This window comes from Danio rerio, chromosome 10, assembly GCF_049306965.1.
Source record: "Danio rerio strain Tuebingen ecotype United States chromosome 10, GRCz12tu, whole genome shotgun sequence".
NCBI classification, from domain to species: Eukaryota; Metazoa; Chordata; class Actinopteri; order Cypriniformes; family Danionidae; genus Danio; species Danio rerio.
In genome coordinates this window covers 5509580-5534640 of record NC_133185.1, presented here as the reverse complement: position 1 = coordinate 5534640, position 25061 = coordinate 5509580, and the positions used below count along the sequence as shown (strand labels likewise).

At 36.3% G+C, this 25061-nt stretch overlaps 2 protein-coding genes across 4 annotated transcripts in view; one reads left to right on the top strand and one right to left on the bottom strand.

The window, feature by feature from the left end:
- The first annotated feature begins 7 nt into the window (after positions 1–7).
- tmem150c (transmembrane protein 150C) lies at positions 8–23357 on the top strand. 2 transcript variants are annotated; one of them, XM_068219278.2, is made up of 9 exons: positions 8–91; positions 2074–2122; positions 6519–6621; positions 6712–6765; positions 7528–7560; positions 7654–7721; positions 9551–9678; positions 12622–12799; positions 17659–23357. In XM_068219278.2, the coding sequence occupies exons 3-9, from the start codon at positions 6548–6550 to the stop codon at positions 17865–17867; spliced, it is 744 nt and encodes a 247-aa protein (XP_068075379.2). In that variant the 5' UTR covers positions 8–91; positions 2074–2122; positions 6519–6547; the 3' UTR covers positions 17868–23357. The 2 variants fall into 2 exon arrangements, with proteins under 2 accessions (XP_068075379.2, XP_021329873.2); XM_021474198.3 differs by lacking the exon at positions 8–91 and adding an exon at positions 1310–1510.
- The window catches only part of enoph1 (enolase-phosphatase 1), an 11237-nt gene continuing 9351 nt past the window's right edge, over positions 23176–25061 (bottom strand). The window contains 1 exon segment of one of the 2 annotated variants that reach the window (NM_001002226.1): positions 23176–23802. In NM_001002226.1, the coding sequence (NP_001002226.1) occupies positions 23663–23802 (140 nt within the window). In that variant the 3' untranslated portion in view covers positions 23176–23662. 2 annotated transcript variants of the gene reach the window in all.

Sequence of the window (25061 nt, the reverse complement as noted above, 5' to 3'; positions counted from 1 at the left end):
GGTGGGCGGAGTTGAGGTTTCTGAGACCGCTTGGCTAGCGACGTTTTCAAGCTAAATATGAATAAAACAATGACAGCACATCAGCAAACTCGTGAGTCAACGTAAATTATGTTAAAATAACTAATTCTGTTTATCACACTTTCGAAGAGTGTGTGGTAAATAATAGTAGAGGCAACACTCATTTTCAGTTTCGTTTTCATGTGTGTTTATGATGAGGAAGGAGGTAAGTAAAGTATGTGTTGTGGACAACGTGTCTAGTCACATCTCAATGTATATATTAAAATAATACTCGTTTGCTGCAGGCGTAATTAAAAATTCGACATTAGCATAAAACTAACTGTAACCGAAATTCAGGGAAATGTTAAGGGAAAATAAGAATTTAAAATCTTTAAAAACAATTGATACAATAATTTTTGAGAATTTAATTCAAAATTAAAATTCAGGTAAACAAACAATCCTATTTTTGATTACAATTAATAAATATTCTAATTAGAACAGAACAAAAATATACAAATTAGACTAATGTGAATAATAAAAGATTACATAGTAATAGTAAGGCGACATGGTGGCTCAGTGGTTAGCACTGTCACCTCACAGCAAGAAGGTTGCTGGTTTGAGTCCCGGCTATTTTGTTCTATCCTATTATGTTTTGTTCGATTCTGTTCGGTTCGGTTCTGTTACATTCTATTCTGTTCGGTTCTATTCTATTTAGTTCTGTTCAATTTTGTTCTTGTCTATTTTATTATGTTATGTTCAGTTCTATTCTATTCTATTCGCTTATTTTCAATTCTGTTCTGTTCTGTATTATTCTGTTCTATTTTATTCTGTTTTGTTCTGTTCTATTCTATTCTGTTCTGTTCTGATCTATTCTGTTCTTTTCTGTTATATTCTATTCTCTTCTATTCTGTTACTCCAATCTTTTCGCAGTGTGTCGGTTGTTGTTTCTCTCAAAGAATAATAAGAAAAAATTGCCTAATTGTGACTTTCAGTACAAAAATATGTGGTACTGAATATGTGCTATAAGAGTTATGTCTAAAGTTGTGTTAAAATTGCCAGAATAGTGAGATTTTCAAACCCACACCTGCAATTTTTCTGACTTTAATAAGTCTATTACCTCATAATTCTGCCCTTTTTCCATTAATTTCAATAGCATTTGACTGAGAAAAAATATACTCACAATGCACACAATTCTGACTTACCTAGCATAACATCTCCGAAGCGTAGAGTGATGCTCAAATGCTTTGCGAGTCGGTTTGTTCGAATCCTTCAGTAGAACCGGTTCAAAAGAAAGACTCGTTTGACTACTCGTAACATTTACGTCTCGCAATGTCTGTCTGAGAATTATCACACCGAGTCTGTGAGGCCCAACACATGAATTAAGGACTTCAAATCATATGGTAGAGCACAGAGCTCACAAACGGCTTAATGCAAACGATGTCAGTGATCGAGTCCTAATGAAATGAAGACGACACGGCTTTTATTCGCGACGGAAGAGAGTGCTGTTTTCAAGGTAGGCTTTTATACTTACTATTAACAATAAAGTAAAGGAAGACTTTATTACAAGATATGGCATTTATCATTTTAATTGCGAACATGGTGCATGTTTTTGACAGCCTGTCGGATAAATAGTGCATATTATCGCCGCCCAGTTTTGTTTCAATTGACAAATGAGCTTGTGTATTTCCCTTGAAAGTGAACACGGTTTGGTTTGGCCACAGAATTTTGAATCGCGGAATGGTAATAAATAGGCAGATGTTTAGAAATAAGGAAAGTCAGGCACACAAAGAGTGTCTTTTTTCACCTTAGTAACCCATTTATTGTGGCTTTATTTATGAATGTGAAATAAAGGGGAGGGAAAAGCTCTCTATTTTTGTCTCTATTCACACTGAATGAAGCAGTCAGTCCGGTTTCAGAACCAAGGCGCTGTCCACTGACCTAAACATCCGAACACACTGATAATAATAACAACAGACCAACAGTGGTACTAATAATACATGCTTCTGTAGGGTTAAAATATCAGCAATACTGTGATATATGAATAAAGTGACTGCATTTTTGTTTTCATCTCTGTAGACTGAAGGCTGTCGGCACATCAAGCATTCTGGAAGAAATCTTGAGGCTGGTCAGTTGCTGGATTTTCTCCTTTTCTTTGTAGTGCAACACAATAAACAACATCTCCCAACATGACCAGGAACAGTTTAAACTGAAAAAAAAGGAACATTTCCTAATTATCTACTCAGCCTCATGCCATCCAAGATGTAAATTCAAGTTAGTTTATTCAACCTCAATAGCCATTCCAGGATTTTATATATTGGGAATGGAAAGAAACCATTTTGCTGGTCCAAAATCCATATTTAGGCAGCTTAAACATAATCCACACTACCCCTGTTGATAAATAAGAGACTAGTAATGGTTGTAATAGGACTTTAAATGTAATGTCTTGCCTCATATATTAGAATGTGCCATTTGAATATCATACATTTTTATTATGATTTGCAGAAGGCACCAAATATAATACCAATCTTTGTAACAATATTGAATTAGTTTTATATATATTTAATCGTAACAGTACAGCTTCAAAATACACTTTTAATGTATTAAATCTTTATATGTTGCCACTGTCCTTTAAACCTCTTGGTTTTACCCATTTGTCAGCAAGACAAATATCATTATATTTTATATATATATATATATATATATATATATATATATATATATATATATATATATATATATATATTAACATAAAAATTTTTTAAAGCACAGGTCAAACTATGTTTTGTACATGATGTTACACTGAATCATTTTAAAAACTCTGGATTCATACACACTTTTACTATTAAAATTCCATGACTTACATTTTCATGACGTAATGTTTCATGTAATGTCTACATATACATGGTAAATAATAAAAAAAACAATGATGTTCAAATTTATTACAGCATATCATAGAACACGCAACAATCTATGTTGTTTAAATTTGTTTTTATATCTATGCAAAATTGATTTTGATCATGCTTAAACAGCACCAACAATGTGAGAGCAAGTTTTTGGCCCAGGACAGAAAATAAGGCAACTAAACTATATTCAAGTTAGGGCTGCACAATATATCGTTTCAGCATCGACATCGAAATGTGTGCATCAGCAATAGTCACATCGCAGGATTATAGTTTAATATAGAGTTTAATCATAAGGGAGTAAAAGTTTATCATCTGCATACATTTTTAAGGAGATAGTTCACCCAAAAATGACCATTTTCATTACACCCTTCACATGTTTCAAACATTAATAAGTTTTATTTTTTTAAATGAACACAAAGAGAATATAATTTAATATCTCCTATAGTATTAAAACTAGTGAAGTGTGAGTAAATAGTGAGCACATTTTAATCTTTGTGTGAACAGTCCCTTTAAGGCCTGTGACTGTGTGAACATGTCACGTGTAGTAAAGATACTGAGAAGGATCCAAAATGCAAGTAAAAGTTTATTTGACACAGTCAGAATAAACTAGACAGGACAGGGTAATAGAGTGGGTTGACAAGGGATAAGGGGCTGTAGCAAACGGGAAACAGACAGACGGATCAGGTCCAGCAGCCACTCCTCACAGTCCTGAGCACAGACAGACACAATACCGAACTGACAAGGAAACAAAGAAGCGTAGCCCAGATATAGGCAAGATAATGAGCCTCAGCTTGCAAGCTAATCAAAACAGCTGAGTACTGTCATAGCACGTGACCAAAATTAATACACGTGGACAACCAAAACAAAACAAACCAAACCCACGTGACTAAACAGACACTCCGGAAGGCGCACAAACCTACAACCGTGACAGGACATTTCAATATTTCAGAGTTTAAAACATTCGGCCACAAGAAATGTTTTGTAACTTTAATAAAGATCAAATAATAATCAATGAAGACTATGCAGTGTAGATTATTTAATATCTGTTTTATCTTTATTTTATTTATCTATGCTTGTCATTTATTTGCTATATATTATTCGAGATTACAAAATCACTTCAATCAATCCACATAAACCTGCTAAATCATCTGGTGAAATGGTATTCACATCGCAATATACATCACAGAAATACAAAATATGGTAATGTCAGATTTTTCAAATATCGCGCAGCCCTAATTCAAGAAAACAGATATTTGTTAAACTATTTTCCAAGACTTTTCTGTTTTTCCAAAACTTTTCCAGGCCTGGAAAATGCCATGTCAAAAATTCCATGACTTTTCCAGGTTTTCCATGAACCCTGCAAACTTCTCTGAAGGAAAAATGTCTAAATAAAGGTGAAATAAATAATGTTGCATATCTTATTTCACTTTTTTGTTGTAATTTTTCCCTCAGAGAAGTTTGCAAATGTGAAATCTTAACGTAGATACAAAACTGCACCAAATTACAATGATAAAAAAGTGCTTTCAGGTATAATGTCGAATTTGACGTTATTTCATTAAGCTAAACATCAGAATAAAAGTGTAAGTAAACTTTAAATTTTACAATTTTTTTAAATAGTATCTGGAAGTACAGTTTAATTAACAAAAAAAAATCAAACAAACATATACTTCTGAAGTACATTACAAGTCCAATTTCAAAACAATTAAGCACGCTTTGAAAATAAGCAATGAATGTGCAATATTAGCTTTATAATCAAACCAGTAGATTACTATTTTTGTAATGAATGACTTAATTACAGTATATTATACAGGAGGCTTAATTAGAGCAGTACTTACAGTTGAAGTCAGAATTATTAGCCCCTCTGATTTATTAGCCTCCCTGTTTATTTCTGTATCCAATTTCTGTTTAACGGAGAGAAGTTTTGTTTTTAAGCACATTTCTAAACATAACAGTTTTAATAACTCATCTCTAATGACTGATTTATTTAATCTTTGCCATGATGACAGTACATAATATTTGACTAGATATTTTTCAAGACACTTCTATACAGCTTAAAGTGACTTTTAAAGGCTTAACTAGGTTAATTAGGTTAACTAGGCAGGTTAGAGGAATTAGGCAAGTTACTGTATAACAATGGTTTGTTCTGTAGACTTTTGTTCTGTAGATCGAAAACATAATATAGCTTAAAGGGGCTAATAATTTTGACCTTAAAATGTTTTTTTTTATTTTTTATTTTTAAATTAAACACTGCTTTTATTCTAGCCGAAATAAAACAAATAAGACTTTCTCCAGAAGAAAAAATATTATCAGACATCAGGGCTTAACTTTTTTGATCACCAGCCACAGTGGCTAGTAGTTTTCCAACGTTATTAGCCACTCTGCATTTTCACTAGCCACAATTTTGTTGTTGGGAAAATATTTTTATATGCATAAATATGACTTTAACATGCTAAAATTACTTGATTTAGATTTTTTTGCTATGTCCACATGCCTTCCTATTCATTTCACGTTCTGTGTGTCGTGTATGCACATGGCTCATGGTTTCATGACTTTTCCGAACTCGAAATTAAGGATTTACCTAATTTATCTCTGACAACACCAAACAAAAATGATTTCTTAGCCACAAATTTTAAATGTGTCAAACGAGCTAAATATAGCTGTATACTATACTTTTTATTTAACAAAACATTTCTTTGAAAAAAACGAAGAAAAGCAATTGACTTTTAAAAATAATTATTGTCATGTATCAAAAATATGCACAGAATCTGTCCTCGCTAAAGGTCTCTCAGATCACAAGTTAACTACACATAAATGGAGAGTTCATCTCATATTAAAGCAATGTTGTTGTAAAGAATGATAATTAAACCATATAAACAAAAATAACCGTAAGCAAAAGAAAGCAGGTGAAAAAGATACTGTGTTATAATGTAAGGATGATCACACGGTTAAGGCTAATTATTAATCTGTTCAAAGCGAAAGCAACCGGTGCTGCTTACGAAAAGACCTATTTGGAGCTCTTGAAAGCAGCAATACTGTCTGTGTGTGCATTAGCTTTACTTTTTTGCCTGACTATTTTAAAGAGAACCGATCACAGTTGCGTTCCAGGCACGTGTGCTTCAAGAAAGGAAACAGGAGCGCGCACACGCTTTAAACAGTCGCGCGCACCACATCAGCTGTTAGCGCGAGTGATCATCATCTCATTCGGTATTCATCTGCTTTCTTCTGCTCGTGCGAATGCAATTGTTTTGTTAGTCGTGCTGTTTCTCCATTCTAAGATCACATTTGCACGCATATTGGGTCATTCTTATAATCGAACTCTGCTTTTAAGAAAACCACAATTTAAAAATGATTTTCAACCAGCCAATAAGTGGCTAGTGGGAGTGACTGTCAAACACGCCAAAGCTGAAATCTACCCGCATTTGGCGGGTGTTAATGTAAAGCCCTGTCAGACATACTGTGAACATTTCCTTGCTCTGTTCAACATCATTTGGTAAATATTTAAAAAATAAAAAAAATTCAAAGGTGGGCTAATAATTCTGACCTCAACTGTTTATCAGATGTTATAATGTGCTACTGTATAAAAGCAGGCTGTTTCTGTCATGGTTTGTCTTATTTCAGGGTTGTTTTGTTGACGTTCATAAGGAGACATGAGGAAGTGCAGTCCATGGATGTTTCTGCCTATAATGTTTTCTTTCTTCACAGCCGCAGGCCTTTGGGTGGTGTGAGTATCTAAAACCTGCTTTTCCTCATTCCACTTCTAAGATTTAAGCTGCTTTTTAACTAAATATGATATAATTTCATTTATGAGCAGGTATTTCATTGCTGTGGAGGATGAGAAAATCACACCACTCAGTTCTGAGTACAAGTAAGGAAAATCCTGCACTTTTTCATGCAAATCTTTCAGATATTTATGAGCCCATCATTCAGTCTATTTATTGACTTATGTAAATGTGTGTGGTAGATATATATTTATTATGTATATGTGATACACACACTGTTACATATATATTTAAATGTATAGACAATATACATGCATATTTTATATCTTAATATGAATAAATAAATTCTAAAATATATTCTTGCATGTGTGAATTTATATATACGTAATAAATATACACAGTACACACTTAAATTATGTCAAAACAAGCATTTTGGATGCGATTAATGGTGATAATTTTATGCCTGCTGCTAGTTTTTATATTAAACATAGTATTTTGAAATACGCAAATTTTAAATATGCAAATCTTTTAGTAATTGATGTGCGATACAGTTTATAAAGTCATATTTCTCGTCTTTTAGTGTGTCTATTCTATGAGAGATCTTTGTTTACCAAACAAAATCCAGTGCTTCTAATTGGATTTAAATTGTAAACCTTTTTGATTTAGATTTTTTACTTCATGTGTTAGGCTTTTAGCTACACTCAAAATCATTCTGCATTAATTCAGATTTTTTTTTCATAAATTGTGCACAAAAACAGCCAAAAAAAAAAAAAAAAAAAAAAAWATATATATATATATATATATATATATATATATATATATATATATATATATATATATAATATATATATAATTCTGACCCTTATATTTTATGTTAATGCCTCCTTTAACTTATGTTCTGTACCTAGGAGGTCAGAATCAAAATCTCCTCCATATATCAGGTAAATATATTTTTTTTTATTTATTTTATGATTTAATTTCTTTTTTTTTTAAAGGTCTGATAAATGTTCTTATGTGCCGTCTTTACTGTTTAGCATTGCAGGCAATGCTCCACCTGCCAGCTGTGTGTTCAGTCAAGTCATGAACATGGCAGCCTTTGTAGGTATGAATGGTGCTCACATTCTGTCAAAGGAGCTGCTTTTCTTTGGGGGAAATGTTTTTTTTTTTATTTATTCCTGTTTAGTTCCTCTTCAGAGTTGTTTTGATTTAGCAATTGCAAGTTTATATTTCAAAATTCACACTCAGAATTGAGATTTAAAGTCAGAATTACAATTCTGAGAGGAAACTGAACTGTAACATAACTGAACTGATATTAGGCATGGGCCGGTGTAAGATTCTGACGGTATAATAACCTTAGATAAAAATATCACGGTTTCACGATATTGTGATTACTGCTCTAAAATATATTCTTTTGAAATGTCTGGGTTAAAAACTAAAACTTTTCCCCCCTTTGAACGCAATATATTTTATTTTGAGAAACATTTATAATATTTTAGAACTTGTCAGGATAAATATACAGTTGAAGTCAGAATTATTAGCCCCCTTGAATTATTAACGCCCGTGTCTATTTTTTCACCAATTTCTGTTTAACGGAGGGAAGATTGTTTTCAGCACATTTTTAAACATAATAGTTTTAATAACTCATATCTAATAACTGATTTATTTTATCTTTGCCATGAAGACAGTAAATAATATTAGACTAGATATTTTTCAAGACACTTCTATACAGCTTAAAGTGACATTTAAAGCTTTTACTAGGGTAGTTAGGTTAACTAGGCAGGTTAGGGTAAATTGGCAAGTTATTGTATAAAGATGGTTTGTCCAGCGCAGAGCGCGTTAGTTGTGCGCCTCGCTTACACACTGCTTAATACACACAAGATGTAGAGCAATACGCAAATATCTTTACATATGAAAAATAATTAAAATATTAAGGATATATATAGGATATAATAAGGATATATAAAGGATATAAATGTAAAGGATTAAAATATTACAAAACATGTTATTTTCTAGCCTATATGAATTTAAAAACCACTGCCTTGAATCCTTCTTTATCTCGCGAGGCTTTTTCAGTTCATTCATAACAATTTGATTTTGTATAATGTTATTATTAATAGCAATATTAATGTAGATGCTCTGTTGAACTGTTTTCTTGCTAGTTTTTCTATTTACACCTACTTTACGTCATTCATTCATTCATTCATTTTCTTGTCGGCTTAGTCCTTTTATTAATCTAGGGTCGCCACAGCGGAATGAACCGCCAACTTATCCAGCAGCGGATGCCCTTCCAGCCGCAACCCATCTCTGGGAAACATCCGCAAATACACACACACACTCATACACTACGGACAATTTAGCCTACCCAATTCACCTGTACCGCATGTCTTTGGACTGTGGGGGAAACCGGAGGAAACCCACGCGAATGCAGGGAGAACATGCAAACTCCACACAGAAACGCCAACTGAGCCGAGGATCGAACCAGCGACCTTCTTGCTGTGAGGCGAACGTGCTACCCACTGCGCCACTGCGTCGCCTACTTTACGTTATGTAAATAGCAAATGCACCATGGCGCGGTGCAACTGACTCTTAAAGGGAATGGGAGATGAGACTCTGATTGGTTTATTCTCAAAACACACCTATAACTCATTAAGAAAATAAACTCAACCCTTTTAGACCATGCGCCACGGTACAAAGCGGATTTTTTCCATCCTTATATTAGCAAAAGTGGATTCTTATCTTGGAATTTAAAGGATATAAACATGGGTTTGCATGAAATTAAACGTGAGATAGGATCTTATTTAAACTCAGAAATATTGTGTGTGATTTAAACTGATCTGTGAGTTGCATTTAAGATGAACGCAGAGCTGAAATGAATGTAATGAATGAAATGAATTGTCCGAAAATAATTTGTCTCATTTTCTTGACCTCCAGGCTTCATTCTTGGAGTACTGCGATATTTGCAGCTCAAACCCAGAGTCCACAAACCCTGGCTCAACATCGGCAGTCTGGTGGCTTTGTCTCTGGCCTGCTTCGGGATGACTCTAGTTGGCAACTTTCAGGTATCAAACATAATTGCAACAAAATTAAACAACCTTCTTTCTTGCTTTCTTTTTTTTGTTTTTTTTTGCTTGGCTGAGTAACAGAAATGTTTCACGTACAGACTGCAACACTGTCAAAATGATCCTGTGTACATTGATCCATGAAAATAAATAAAAATGCTCTACCGTGAATGTAGTTAAATGACCAAAATATGATTTTGATGGGGTTTTTTTTGTATAAAATCAGTGTTTTGTAAAGTTCTTCAAAATTAAAGTTAAAATAAAAAGTTTAGAATTCATTAGAACTTTTAAAAAATAATTTAAAGCTTTTCACATTTTAAAAAACAAACCCACCCATGCCAGAAAATGATAATAATAAAATAATATAAATATATTTAAAAAATAAATAAGAATTTATTGATTTCACCAGGTATTAACTTTTTTATTTATTTTTTATTTTTTGTAGTAAATGGTTTAAAGCAGTGGTTCTCAAACTGTGGTACGTGTACCACTAGTGGTACGCAGGCTTCCTTCTAGTGGTATGCGGAGGAATGAAATATGTCAAGTACATGCTACATATTTCAAAATTGATTAAAAATGATGTATGAATATGCCATACATGTCATATAGCCTATATTTCTGAGGTAATCTGCCATGTTTTTTTTAAACTGTGCAGAGCTTTAGCTGCTTTACTGGGCCTACAACTGTACTGTACGTCAGTTCTGCTCATTTTGATGGTACTTGGAGCGACAATTTTTTCTGAGGTGGTACTTGATGGGAAAAGTTTGAGAATCACTGGTTTAAAATGTTGGGCAGCACGATCGCCTCACAGCAAGAAGGTCGCTGGTTCGAGCCTCAGCTGGCTCAGTTGGCATTTGTGTGTGGAGTTTTTTGGGCAATTTAGCTTACCCAATTCACCTGTACCACATGTCTGTGGACTCGTGGGGGAAACCTAACCCACATGAACACAGAACATGCAAACTCCACACAGAAATGCCAACTGACCCAGCCGAGGCTCAAACCAGCAACCTTCTTGCTGTGAGGCGATCGTGCTACCCTCTGCACACTTGTAATGCACAGAAATAAATTACATTTTTAAATCTATTAAAACAGAAATCATTTATTTTAACTTGTGATCATATTTAAGTGTTTCTTTTCTCTTTTTCCATTATTATTTTTGTTCAAATTAATCATAAGCAAGCATAAGATACTTATTGCAGAAATACCCGACGAGTGTTATCGTTATTATTAACTTAGATCAGGTTTTTGGTTTACATTTAATCAAGATGACTTTATCTTAAGTGAATAATGAATAGAAACAGAGAGTTGAAGTGTTAGGATGTCTCTATAAATGTAAAAATCATTGTTTGGTTTGGGAATCTGACAGTAAAAATGAAAACCCAAGTAAGTAACCTGATGAGAGTGGCAGGAAAAATCATGGGAATTAAGACACTTGGTTCACTAAAAGACATCTTTGAGTTATGCACAATCCAACAAGCCAACAAGATTGTATCTGATTCTTCACATGTGCTGTCTTTGGAATATGAGCTGATGAATTCTGGCAGAAGATATAGGGTCCCGTTGTGCAAGTATAATAGACATAAACATTCTTTTGTTCCTTTCTCAATTAAGTTGATCAACGAGCAAGTAGGGAAGGACGGTCAAAGATTAAGATAACGCGATTGGTTGGCACAACAGAGGGCAGTGGGGCACATGGTATTTAATTTTTATAACATTTTTTTTTAAATTACTGATTTTATGGATTGTATTTATATTAGGAGGTTTTTTAGGATTAGATTTTAATGTGTATGTATGTTACATGTTGTCTTTTTGGTGTCTATGTACAGCAGAACCTTTTTTCTAAAACAAATTTCTCCTACGGGAGACAATAAATTTTACCTTGACCTTGAAAAAGTCTAAATATATAAACAAATATGCAGTTGAAGTTAAAAATGATTCGCCCTCCTGTGACTTTTATTTCTTTTTCAAATATTTCTCAAATGATGTTTAACAGAGCAAGGAAATTTTCACAGTATGTCTGATAATATTTTTTCTTCTGGAGAAAATCTGATTTGTTTGATTTTGGCTGGAATAAAAGCAGTTTTTAATTTTTTTTAAATAATTTTAAGGTCAATATCAGGGCCGGAGTGGGACTCTCTTTCAGCCCTGGAGTTTCAAGCCTTAGACCGGCCCACCTCAGTTCACCACTGACTATCTTAAAATAAGGTCATTTCCAATTCAGTTTCTAATTACACTATCACATCTTTTTTTTAAAAATTTTTTTAGAAAACAGCTGTTTTGGAACTTCAAATGTTCAACAACCCTTACAGTAATATATTTCTTAACAATAAAAATGAAAACAAAAAAACCTTCATAAACGAGGATCGAACCCTGGTTGACCGAGTCTTAACCTAACGTGCTAACCACTGTACCACAACAACTGTACGTTTATAAGTGGCTTATCTAGTTATATTATCAATAACCTGCAGGCTGCATCTTGCTCACGAGGTTACGACAAAATAGATAACAAGAGCAGAGCTGCGGTAAAATAATAAATAAGAAGGCTGTGGTCAGTAAATAAGTAAATAATTAAATAAATAAATTATATTTAAAAAGTGTGACTGCTGAGAGCAACAGATTCTGGAGCTAGGGACACCGGCCCTCGCGGCCAAAAAACAGACCGGCCCACCGGGAATTCTCCCGGTCCTCCCGATTAGCCAATCCGGGTCTGGTCAATATTATTAGCCCCTTTGAGCTATATATTTTTTCGATAGTCTACAGAACAAACCATCATTATACAATAACTTGCCTAATGCCTAATCTTTAGAAATGTGTTGAAAAATGGGGGGAAAAAATGTATAGGGGGGCTTATAGTACAGGAGGGTTAATAATTCTGACTTCAACTGTACTCCTTTACATCATCATGTTCACCCACAACCTTTTCTTCATGTTGTTTTGGTCCAGCTTTCCAATGATGAGGAGCTGCACAACATAGGCACGTCCATGACCTTTGGCCTGGGAACGCTTTTCTGCTGGGTCCAGTCCTTCATGACCCTGAAGGTGAACTTGCGCAATGAAGGCAAGCGTGCAGGAATCCCTCGCTTCCTGCTGTCCGGCGCCGTGACTTCCTGCATGCTGCTCTGTATCCTTTTCTTTCTTCACTCAACTGAAACTATATACATGAGGATGATGGAGAGGCTTCTTTGAATAAGTTATTTGCAGAATATTTATTTATTTATAAGTTATTGCAGAATAAGTGTCTATTGTGGCAGTCGGTGTTTTTTTTTTCTTTACTTACAAGTCAGTGATTGTCTTTAGGGGTTGGGTGATAAGACCAGAATATCAGTTTCTGATGATATTCTACATAATTAAAAAGATAGTTCCCCCAAAAATAAAATTCTACCATTATTTACTCACCCTTCACTTGTTTCAAACTTGATTTTTTTCTTCTATTGTACACAAAGGAAGATATACTAAAGAAAGTCGGGAAAACAGCCATTGACTTCTCTTCATTGACTTCTTTACAATGGGCGTCATGTTTCCAGCATTCATCGGTATATCTTCCTTTGTCGTCAACAGAAGAAAAGAAACTCAAACTGGTTTGAAACAAGTGGAGGATAGAGTTCTCATTTTATTTGGGTGAACGATTTCTTCAATGCTTTATAGCATTGATTCACCTGGGAACAATCCTCAGAGATTGTGGTCCACATCAAGACAGCATTACAAAGCATAAGATTTGTCAGCTGCGATCTAAATTTATGATCAATTTCGATTATCGAATCAAAAAATAGAATCGTCGATGCTGCCACGCCCCCATGTCACGTCGGCTTGGCTTGCCAAGCGGGAAAAAAACAGGCTTGTTGAAGTGCTTGTTAAACTGCAGAAGCAGGAGACCCGTCGACAGAACTTAAACCCTCTCCTCTTTCAATGAAGTCGCCGGTGTGTAAGCATTTTGGATTTCCAGTGAGTTATGTTGACAACGTTCGTGTTGTCGACAAAAAAAAACAACACAGTTTTGCAAGCTCTGCTATGTACGTATTACGTACAGTTCGTCCGATAGACAACACCAGCATCGCGATCCTCCGCCCGCCCCCGTTGCAAATCCGCTCGCGAAAAGTACACACTCAGGCCCTGTTTACACTGTTTTTGTTTTTAAATGGCATTTTAGAACGACAACGATTTGACATCCACAGTGGCGTGTAGCATTTCTGAGCAGCCCTCCTTCCTCTCTACCTCTGACACACACAGACACAGACGCACACACAGCCATATGAGCTTGAGACAGTAGGTCCAGGCAGTCAGAGGACTGCTTCAATCTTTCACTCACTTGTACTTCGTCATTTTAGCGAACACCTCAGATACTGTTGGCTGGTTCCTGTTGGTTGTGCGTCTTTTTTACCGACGCCATTATAACGACACAGATCACTGCCTATTCACGAGTCCCGCAGAAAAAGTGATTGACAGGTGGTAATTATGTGTGTATCTTGCCTTTATTCATTTACTGTATGATTTGTTTATGAGTAAAACAAAGACCATGCAGGTCAGGTAGTTAATTAATTAATTATTCATAATCGAAAATCGAGTCGAATCGTCCCTTAATTGAGAATCATGATGAGTTGGACCAAGATCTGGGGCCTCATGTATGAAGACTTGCATTGGATTCATACTAAAACATTGCGTACGTCAGGCCCGGACTGGCTAATCGGGAGCACCGGGAGAATCCCGGTGGGCCGGTTCGTTTTTTGGCCGTGAGGGCCGGTGTCCCTAGCTGCTTGCACTCTCAGCAGTCGCACTTTTTTTTCATCCATTTGTTTATTTGACCATAGCTTCACTCTTTTTACTCATTATTTTGCCGCAGCGCCGCTCTTCTTATTTATTTTCTTGCAGCCCCGAGAGCAAAATGCAGCCTGCAGGTTAACTAACGTTAATGATGATGTAACGTTAACTATCATCATTCGACCCCAAACAGCGAATTCGAATAATTAATATTAATGAATATTACACCTGCTCAATGAAAATCTGAATATTCACTACATTAATAAATCTGACAAAACTTGATCAGAAATCTAAAAAGGGGAGAAAAATATTGAGCCATCAATAGAAAGTAATGCCGTGTCACAGGTCACTGTCCAATACTTTTTATATCGTTCTCGCTGCATTAGCGCCATAGTGGACCAGTGGTAAACACGTTGCATTACTACGCCGTCCGACCCGTGTTCGAATCTCACCTGGAATATTAATATATACATATTTTTTCATTTTTATTGTTAAAACATATAATACTGTTAGGGCTTTTGAACATTTGAATTTCTAAAGCAGCTGTTCTCTTGAAAAAGACGTGATAGTGTCACTAGAAACTGAATTGGAAATGACCTTATTTTAATATAGACAGTCGTGAACTGAGGTGGGCCGGACTGGCTTGAAACTCCAGGGCTGAAAATGAGTCCCACTCCGACCCTGGCGTACGCACAAAGCTGTAAATGTGCGTACACAGTAAAAAAATCAGATGTATAAAACACTGCGTACGCCGAATCCCACGCTTATTCTCTTTGTACATCCGAATTACCGTGAAACTGAGCACACATGCACGAGCGCAAAACCTCTCCCTGCCTTCTTCCCCGTATGAATATGGTAATGACTCCACTTTGGAAAAACCAAACAAAAAAGTAATGGCAAAAGCAAGCAAGAAGAGAAACTTTGATCAGAATGTGAATTGGGGGTGCTGCTTTTGGAGGTAGACCGGAGAAAAACGTTTTTTCCTCCGGAATTAATAACAAAAGAAAAAAATTGAGTGGGAGAGTTTAGCTGATGCGGTCAATGCAGTTGGGTCAGAACATTGCACTGTGAGTGAATTAAAAATGAAGTGGTTCAATGTAAAGGTGTAAAATTTTGTAGTGTCTATTTAGGCTAAGTGCAAACAGCACCAGCGGCGTAGCGCAAAATACGGAGCCCCCCTGCAGGGATCACCGACGGGGCCCCCAGATGAAGGGATGGGGGGGGTCAGAGCCAGAGATATACACATATACACATATATCTATGATCGGGAGTTTTCCTGGATGTTAGTATGTAATATTTTTTTAATTATGAAAATTATAATTTTACATCACATTGATGGATAAGTGACCGCACGGGCATTCCTGACAAAAAGCTTGTGTTTGTGTGTACAGGAATGTACTATCCACCCTCCCTTTTAAATTTGATCTAATGCGTGTCCTGAAACACTCCTCCTCTCCTGCTTTCACTTCTCATACTGACGGAGGGAGCGATTCGTTTGTGAATGAATCTCCGTTATGAACGACTCTTTCAATAGCCGACAATAATACAAGTTTCTGGCACCGCAGCATCTCGTTGTCATATTTCTTTTGCATTGTTTGCTGATTCTATTCAACAAAACTAGCATAAGCCGAGTGTTTAGTGCGAATTGGAGCTACTTTGCCTTATGGTGATTGCAGTAAGTGACTGTATTCTCATCAATAACGCTAACTGTTTAGCACAAATTTCAGAACATACAAAAACGTAAAAAAACGTAATCTTACCTATGAAATGTTCTGCCTTTGTGCTTTGTTTTTTTTGTTTGCTTGTTACTACACTCGTAGACGGCGCTAAAGTCCAGCATCTTCACGTAATAACACTGTCTTGTCTAGTGCGGTTGAATGACATTTGTCCTAGGCGCCCTATGCGATATCTATCGTATATATCTATGTCACAAATTGAGGAGCGGGGAAAGGAGGCGGGTTGGAGCGACAACGCGGGGAATCCTTCACAAACTGTGTAGCGATCACAAACCGAAATCGACGAGAGCGTCAAAGTAGCCAGAAGTCATTCTTTTTTTAACGAGAACCGGTGGCGAGAAACAGCGGCACGTCTTCATTGGCTATGAAGCAGTTCGGCGGCAAGCAATCAGAATGAAGTAGTCCACCGCTTGGGAGGAGCTCAGAGAACACAGACCTGTGAACTTTGGTTCCGACCACAGTTGTTCCCAAGAGTTTGATTATTGCGGTTCCTGGATTTTCAATTATTGAAAATCGCAACGATGTGGGGCCCCTTAATCACGCGGGGCCCCCCCGCGGTGCCCGTCCGCTACGCCACAGAATAGCACACCTCGTTGGAATGAGTTAGTTGAGTGATTCCCACCCATCACCGCTGATTGACAGAAACAACGTAACAAAAGAGAGTGGCAAACAGCATGAGTGGTGGAGCTCAAAGTGTTTTGACACGTTCGATCATGAACCCGGTTCGAATCCTGTGACTGATTAACTCATTCTTCTTTCCCCCGCTACATATCAGATTTTGCCTACTCTTCAGACAAGTAGGACAAGTAGGCAAGTAGGAATCATTAATAAGTGTGTGTATTATGTTAAGCCCATTTGAGCATCACATATTATTTGCACATTTTTTGAATGGAAACGTTTTCAATTCACGTAAACAAATTCATCTTCAGATGGCGCCTTTATAGCAATGTGCGTGCAGTCGATCATTTAGATTAAATCGGGAAAGCCGTCGACCTCTGCAATTTGCGCTTTAATGTTTGGCTGGTCAACTGCATGGTATGGAAACCTTATATACCTGCTAGACATGCGGATGAACCGTACAGCTGCTATTGCACGGCTCTAAGATACTTTGTAGTGTTCAATTTAACACAATTGCCTCTAGGAGTCGCCAATGGAAATAAAACAAACACACACAAGAAATGCACGTACACCAGACATGAAGTTTGCGTGGAGCCGCGCACATTCTCACGTTCATTTCATCGTTAGTTAATCCAAATGTGAGCATGAAATCTGGCGTACGCAAAGTTTTTGTGCGTACGCAGCGTTGATACATGAGGCCCCTGGTGACTGAGATTGTCAATGTCACATTAAAGAAACCACTTTAAAATATTTTTGCAACAGGCCTAGAATTATCACCCAATCTTGTTGTTGTTATTTTAAATGTCTACTTTCCTATTTAATTTCCCATTTTGATTGCTTTGCGATGTTTCACCTTGACCAAAGATGCCAGATTTTGCTCTGATGGCTCAGCGGCTCCACATGCACGCTGCCCGGGCCCAGTGGGCACTGGTTATGTTCTTCCTCACATACCTGGGCACATTTGCCATCGAGTTTCGCCACTACCATTTTGAGATTGTTTGTAGCGACGACCAGGACCCTCCGCTCAGCCTGTCTGAAAGCTTTTCAGAAGTCTCAGAGTATCAGTCTGACCAACTCTAATCTCTTTTTTATGGTTTCTGTCAGCCCCTCGTTCTTCCAGTGGTTTTTCAATTTTGTCATGCATGTAAACCGAATGTATTCTCTATAGAACAACTTTTGGATGAGTTCGTTTTTCTGAATGTGTAGATAGAGTTTTGCAAAAGCGACAAACTCATGAAATGCACAACCATTTACTGTGATGCGCTCCGCGTTTATGTGAAGTAACCAGGACTTTTTGAAGAATATCAAACTACATTGACAGGATTTAATTAATTCTTTAAAAAATGTTGATTATTAAATAGATTGTTAGCCCAAAAATGAACATATTCATTAATTGTCGTTCCAAACCAGTAAGATCTTCATTCAACTTTGTAATATTCGAAATTAACATTTTTTTTGATGAAATGCGAGAGCTTTCTGATCCTCTACAGTACAATCAAAATAAAAAAAAAATTACTGTTATTAGTTACGACAACTTCATTAGTTTCTAATACCTTTGACTAATTAACTAGTAATTAATAGCTTAAGTCAGGGGTCACCAATCTCGGTCCTGAAGGGCCAGTTTAGCTCCAACTTGCCTCAACACACCTGCCTGGGTGTTTCAAGTACACCTAGCAAGACCTTGATTAGCTTGTTCAGGTGTGTTTGATTAGGGTTGGAGCTAAAATGTGGAGGACACCGGCACTCCAGGAACAAGTTTGGTGACCACTGGCTTAAGTGATTATATATAAATATAGCTACTATGGTTGGGCAATATTGACCAATTTGGCATCGTACGATGTCTAATATGAATATAGACATCGTACAATATATACATTATAAATAAATAAATTATCGCACATCAAAGTGGGCGGAGTTTCAAAACACATCCACCAATTGTGTAATCACAACGGACCAATGGTAGCTCAAAGGTGTTTAGGAGCCAAATAAAAGTTTGCGTTGGGCAAGCGGTTTTGGGACAGATTTTGTTCGAAATTATGTCATTTCGACGCCAGTTCTTCGATTTCATTTTAAGTTTACTGTCTTCAAGGGTCAGAGAGCGGTCGGATTTCACCTAAAATATCTTAATTTATGCACTGAAGATGAACAAAGGTCTTATTGGTTTGGAACGACATGAGAGTGAATAACTAATGACAGAATTATTCATTTTTGGGTGAACTAATCCTTTAAAGCGCTCCTAATAAATTATTTTAATGGTTAATAATTGTCTCCTGCAATCATGTTACATCAATTTAAGGTCAATTTACAATTGGATATATGGATTACACAGCCTAAATGTGAATTTCAGCTCTTCCTTTGCGCGTATAAAAAGGAAAACACGCAATCATGGTGTTAGTTTTACTGTATCAATTAGAGCACTCATCCGCTGAAAGAGCATTTAAAATGCATTTCTAGCACAGAAAACAGCACTTAGCAACACTTCCAGGCCTTAAATTCAACAGAAGTGTGTGAGGGTGAAATAAATGTTGTTCGCTAGCAGCCAATGAAGATTGTAGACTTGAATTTTAAAAAATAATAGGTTTGTGCAAGAAGTAACGATTTGGTTCAGGCTCTTCACAACCAGCTCTTCTTTTGGCAAACAGTAACTTCATTTAGAACCTTTTACATTAGCAAATGGCTAATACACAACACATTTAAGGTATTATCTGAAAACGCAGAATAGGGGCACTTTAAGACACTGCAGTCTTGATGTAGGTCGTTAAAAAAGACTGAATGAATGAAATGTTACTTCTTTTTCCATGCAAGACTGAAGAACTTGGAAAAGTGAGTAAAGGTTTCCTCATTTTAAAGGTGAAACTGAATCATTTATGTTTTGTGTCCATGTAACTGTCCTGCATAATCCTAAAAGGAACCCAGGGTTTTTGAACTTATATAACACAATTCACACCTCTGACTGAAATATGTAGTAAAAATCCAATGAAAGATTTACATAATTGAAAAACAGACAAACCACATTTATTTTGGACCGTGAGGGTTGCTCTCTGTGAGCTACTGGCAGACTTCACTCAATAGTATGGCCTTCGGTTTATGTCTACGCTGATATCCATCTCCACCTGTAAGCTCTTTCAGTATGTGTGAACTTCCAAAACCTCAAAGTCATCAGGGATATATTGAGAAAACACTAGTATCTTCCCTGTCTTCTCCCTCTCTTATAGCTACCAAAACGTAAACGAATCTTTCAATGTGCAACTTTTAATCATATGAATGTTAATAATTAAATAATATTTTAGCTTGTTAACTGTACGAATAGGATGTAAGATCTGTATGTTTACATGGACACTAATACTCTTAGTTTACCAATACCAGTAGTTTCATATGATTAAGGCCAGTGTTTCTCAACTGGTGGGTCGCGACCCAAAAGTGGGTCGTGGGAACATTTTTAGTGGGTCGCGGAGTGTGTGGTCAAAAAAAAAAAAAAAAATTTTTTATCTATTTTGCTTCTACTGGACTTTTATTTTGAAATGCGTGCGAGACAACCCTACCGTTTGACATGTGAAATTTAATTTAATTTTAGCAACAAATATGTCGAAGCGCAAGTGCAACCCTGAATATGTAAAGTATGGACGTACATATTTTGATGAAAAAAAAATAAAAGACTTTAAAGACTTTATTTAAAGTCGCAGTGTGTCATGTGTAGTGAGGTGCTCTAACAAGACAGCATGAAACCTTCTAAATTAAAACATTTAGAAACCAGACAACACGTTTCATTAACAGTTCAGTTTAGTTCATGGTAACTGAATCTTTCCTTACCCTAACCACTGTTAACAGTATTTGTTGTTTTTTCGTTTGTAATATTTTTATAATTTAATCCATTTTGGTTAATGACAGCAATAAAATAATGTTTATTTGTAAGTCTATGTGAATTACTTATGATGTATCTCTTAATACAAATTAATTATAATTCCTAAAATTGTATTATAGTTCCTAAAAATTTGGGTCGCGACCTGATGACCATGTAAAAATGTGGGTCCTAAGGCCAAACCAGTTGAGAACCCCTGATTAAGGCAATACTCTGATTAGGAGTCTGCCATGTATTGTAAACAGTGATTTCTGATTACATTAATCATAATCATTAAATCATTAAGTCATAATCTGCGTGGCATTATTGCAGTGCAGAACAGACATGTAAACACCGCAATCAAACTATTACCATCATGTAGGACTTTGCCACATTTGGCTACAGGATATTCCCTCATACGCCCACGGCTGTTTGACACCATTCTCTGCACCTGTCGAGTCAGTAAAGGACCACAGACACCTGCATTACTCCATACTCGCATCCAATACCGTCACAGGGGGATGAATGAAATGCGCCATGTAATGATGTCCATGTAAACGTAGTTAATGTTAATCAAGACGCTCAAATGTTAGCGTAAAATAGACGTTTTTAAAATTGCAGTATCGATTGGTACTGAATATCGTGACAACACTAGTACAACTACAAAAATGTAGAAATATGAGCGCCGAACCTGATGTCGCAATTAGTGCAATGACTTCAATGTTAACGTTTTTGTGTCTTATTATCAAGCTATGCTATGAGTAGGGCCAGACGGAATCTGCGAACATTTTTTGCCATTTCTGCAGAGAATTTTGGTAAAAATCTGCGGATTTCTGCGGAATTATTTTGGTAGTATCCAGCGAGTATCATAACTAAAACCTTAATATATGAAATAAAAAGTAATAAATTACTGAATAAAAACTGAATAAATTCAGATTTACACATTTACTCAAGTAAATAAACAGAATTAATGATGTTCTAAAAATGGGCAGAAATCTGCGGAAAATCGGCAGAAAATCTGCGGAATTCTGTGCGCGCAGATTCCATGTGGGCCTAGCGATGAGCAAAACAAATGCTGCAGATTGTTTATTTCAACATTTCACTGCAGATTACTGTCATGGATTGACAGAACTCCTAATGAGTCTTCTTGCTTATGTTTGTCGCATCTTGATTGACACTAGAGCATTTTAAAGGTGCGATTCATCAGTGGATTGTTCGTATGTCAGCTTATAGACAAGCTGATCAACGTGACTTTGAAACGCTCCATGTCCCTGTAGTCCCTGTGAGTTCGGTGAACTGATGGTCTTCACGGCCAATCACAGCTATTTTTGTTGAGCACGTGAACACAATGGCAAATCAGTGCTGTTTAAGACCACACTCAACAGCGCTCAAATGTTTGTGGGTAATTGATGTTTTTTAAATTTCAGTATCGATTGTTATCGAATTCCAGACTTGTACAACCTTAGGTTGTACAAGTTTACAGTGCAGGAAAGCCTGTCTTAAAATCTCTGACACTGAGGGAAAATTTGCTTTTAATTAAGGGCATTAATTGGCTGTAGGTCCAACATTTCGAACAGTGTGAGCCAGGTTTACGTGTTTACGTGAATTGTTGGCGCCGATAGCTTCGTGGTCAGTCCTGAGTTTGATTCCCAGACCTTTTCCGATCCCATTCTCTCTCCAACTTTGTTTTTGACTATTGTCCATAATGGCAATAAAATATAATAAATTTATTCATAAATCTATTTAAAAAAAAAACTTTTTCAATAATAAAAGTTGCTGCAGACTTTTATTTCAGTATGACATTTCCAACTGAGGTGACATGGCGGTTCAGTGGTTAGCACTGTTGACTCACAGCAAGAAGGTCTCTGGGTCAGTTGGTGTTTCAGTATGGAGTTTGCATGTTCTCCCCGTGTTCGTGATGGGTTTCCTCCAAGTGCTCTGGTTTCCCCCACAGTCCAAAAACATGCGCTATATTGAATTGAATAAACTAAATTGTCCATGTGTAAATGAGTGTGTATGGATGTTTCCCAGTACTGGGTTGCAGCTGGAAGGGAACCCCTGATGAATGAATGAATTTACAACTGAATTAGAATATTAAGTTGGGGGCGGGGTTTATTTTGAGCTCCTCCTCTCATCTTTAGCTTACAGCAAACTAGGTTGAAAGGGCGTTGCTAAGCATATGTTGCCCATATCTGTCAAACCAACATCATCAGAGGACTGTACTTTCAGAGCAGACGGTCTCTCAGATTTTTGATTAAAGAATACCAAATCAAGTGAATTAACTTAAACAGGATAGTTGTTTAACTTTAAACAAACAATATTGAAATTAACATTGATTTAATGGGGACTTTAGTTTAACATCAGAGTTAACCTCTGATTTTATTATCCCAGATGTGTTGCAGTAAAAACAGCAGCCCAATGAGTAGCGCATTTAAACTAACGACACCTTCATTTGTCCAAAATAAATACAAAATAGCGTATTCTTCTTCAAACAATGTAAATCTTTCATGGGTTTTCAGCTACATAGTATAAAACACAATTCCCATTATATAAGCCTAGGGTTCATTTAATACTGAATGTTAAATATTGATGTTAAACATCTCTGACATTTACTCATGATTCTGTATTTTGTTACTAATCAAACATCTGTTTTCGGGTGTTGGTGTATCTAAATGTGGCGGATGTGATTTTCTTAGATGTGTCTTTTTCGGAATAAACATTTTACAACAACATTCGACATATCGAGGTTTATAAGAGCGGGCTTGACATGAGGTACAATTTGACCACTGCACATGTGGGAGACAAAAAAAGTAATAATCCTGACACGAATATGCCATATGCTACACATTAACACTGAATATAAAACATTCAAAGAGAATGCGGATGTATCATAATGCAAAGATGGGTTTCAGTGTAAAAAAACAAAACCAAAAAAAACAAGCACCTGGGAGTCTTGGGGTTTCAGTCCAACAGAAAATCATCATATAATCGCTGGTTTTTCCACATGATCCGATCCGAAAACTCCAGCTCTGCACCGTCAAACGTTCCCAATCAATTCTAACTGGTTGAAAGATGTGATGATTCTATAATGGTCTCTTTCCTCTTCAGTTAACTCCATGTTTCCAGGTCTTACTACGACAGCCACGTTCACCCCAGCGTCCTCTGCTGCCTTCGCCTCTGTGAAGGGGAGATTAAAGGGTTAGTTCACCCCAAAAAATTGAAAATTTACTCATTATTTAAATCAATTCATCTTGATTTCTATAGCTCTTTCACAATGTAGATTGTGTTAAAGCAGCTTAACGTAGAAGTTGTAGTACATTGAAACTGTCAGTCCAGTTTTCGGAGTTGAAGTTCAGTTTAGTGTGGTTTAATTTTCACTCCTGAGAGTCACACTGAAGAGCAAATCCATCAATGCGCAGCTCCACAAATACCAAACCAAGCGAGCCAGTGGCGATGAACAAAACTACACCAATTGATGAAAGTGAAGGAAAAAAAAAAAAGCTTGAGAGAAACCAGGCTTAGTTAAGCACGACCATTCTCCTCTGGCCAAACGTCTTGTGCAGAGCTGAAGTCTAGGCGCCGAGGACACTTGACATTCTTCGTGGAGAAGCTGCAGGTCTGAGTGTGAAGTCTGATCAAGCGGTTATGAACTTTTATGAGTTTCCTTATTCAATCAAATAGCATGAAGCAAGCTAAAAACCTGTAGCTGTTGACTTTCATAGTAGAAAAACAAACACGATGAAAGTCAAAGTTTCTGACATTTTTCAAAATATCTTCTTTTGTGTTTTAAAGAAGAAAGAAACTCATAAAGGCTTGAAATAAGTGAGAGTAAATTATGACAATTTTCTTTTTTGGGTGAAATATGCCTTTAATGAAGCTGAATTTAAACACTTCGAATAATTGAAATCTTGCAGTGATATGCTGGTAAAAAGTCCTGCAATAATAACCATGAAACCTACAATCTGAAACATGCTTTAATACTCTGGAACTAGTTTGGGAAAAATTAACAATAAAAAAACTAAGATAAAACAGCATGAATGTGGTAAAGTTTTACATCAGGATTGAACAAATAATAACTATACTACTTGACAAAAGTCTTGTCGCCTATACAAGTTTTAGGAACAACAAATAATAACTTGACTTCTAGTTGATCATTTGGTATCAGAAGTGACTTATATGAAAGGCAAAGGCCTCTAGATTATGCTTATTTTACCACAATAAGTATGGTCTGACTCTGCTTATACAAAAGTCTTGTCACTTAACAGAAATAATGTCAGGTATAGAATATAAGTCACGGTGCAGTGGAAACAGAATGAATACTGAGTATGACTCCCATGAGCTTGGAGGACTGCATCGATACATCTCTGACTCAAATCACTTATTAATAAAGTCATCTGGAATGGCACAGAAAGCATTCCTGCAGGACTCCCGGAGTT

What these genes read in the sequence shown, in the direction of transcription:
- tmem150c (XM_068219278.2), top strand. Translation starts at nt 6,548, where the DNA reads ATGAGGAAGTGCAGTCCATGGATGTTTCTGCCTATAATGTTTTCTTTC. An exon ending in CCACTCAGTTCTGAGTACAA is followed by an intron (nt 6,766 to 7,527) that starts GTAAGGAAAATC and finishes TTCTGTACCTAG; the next exon opens with GAGGTCAGAATCAAAATCTC. An exon ending in GACTTCCTGCATGCTGCTCT is followed by an intron (nt 12,800 to 17,658) that starts GTATCCTTTTCT and finishes CAAAGATGCCAG; the next exon opens with ATTTTGCTCTGATGGCTCAG.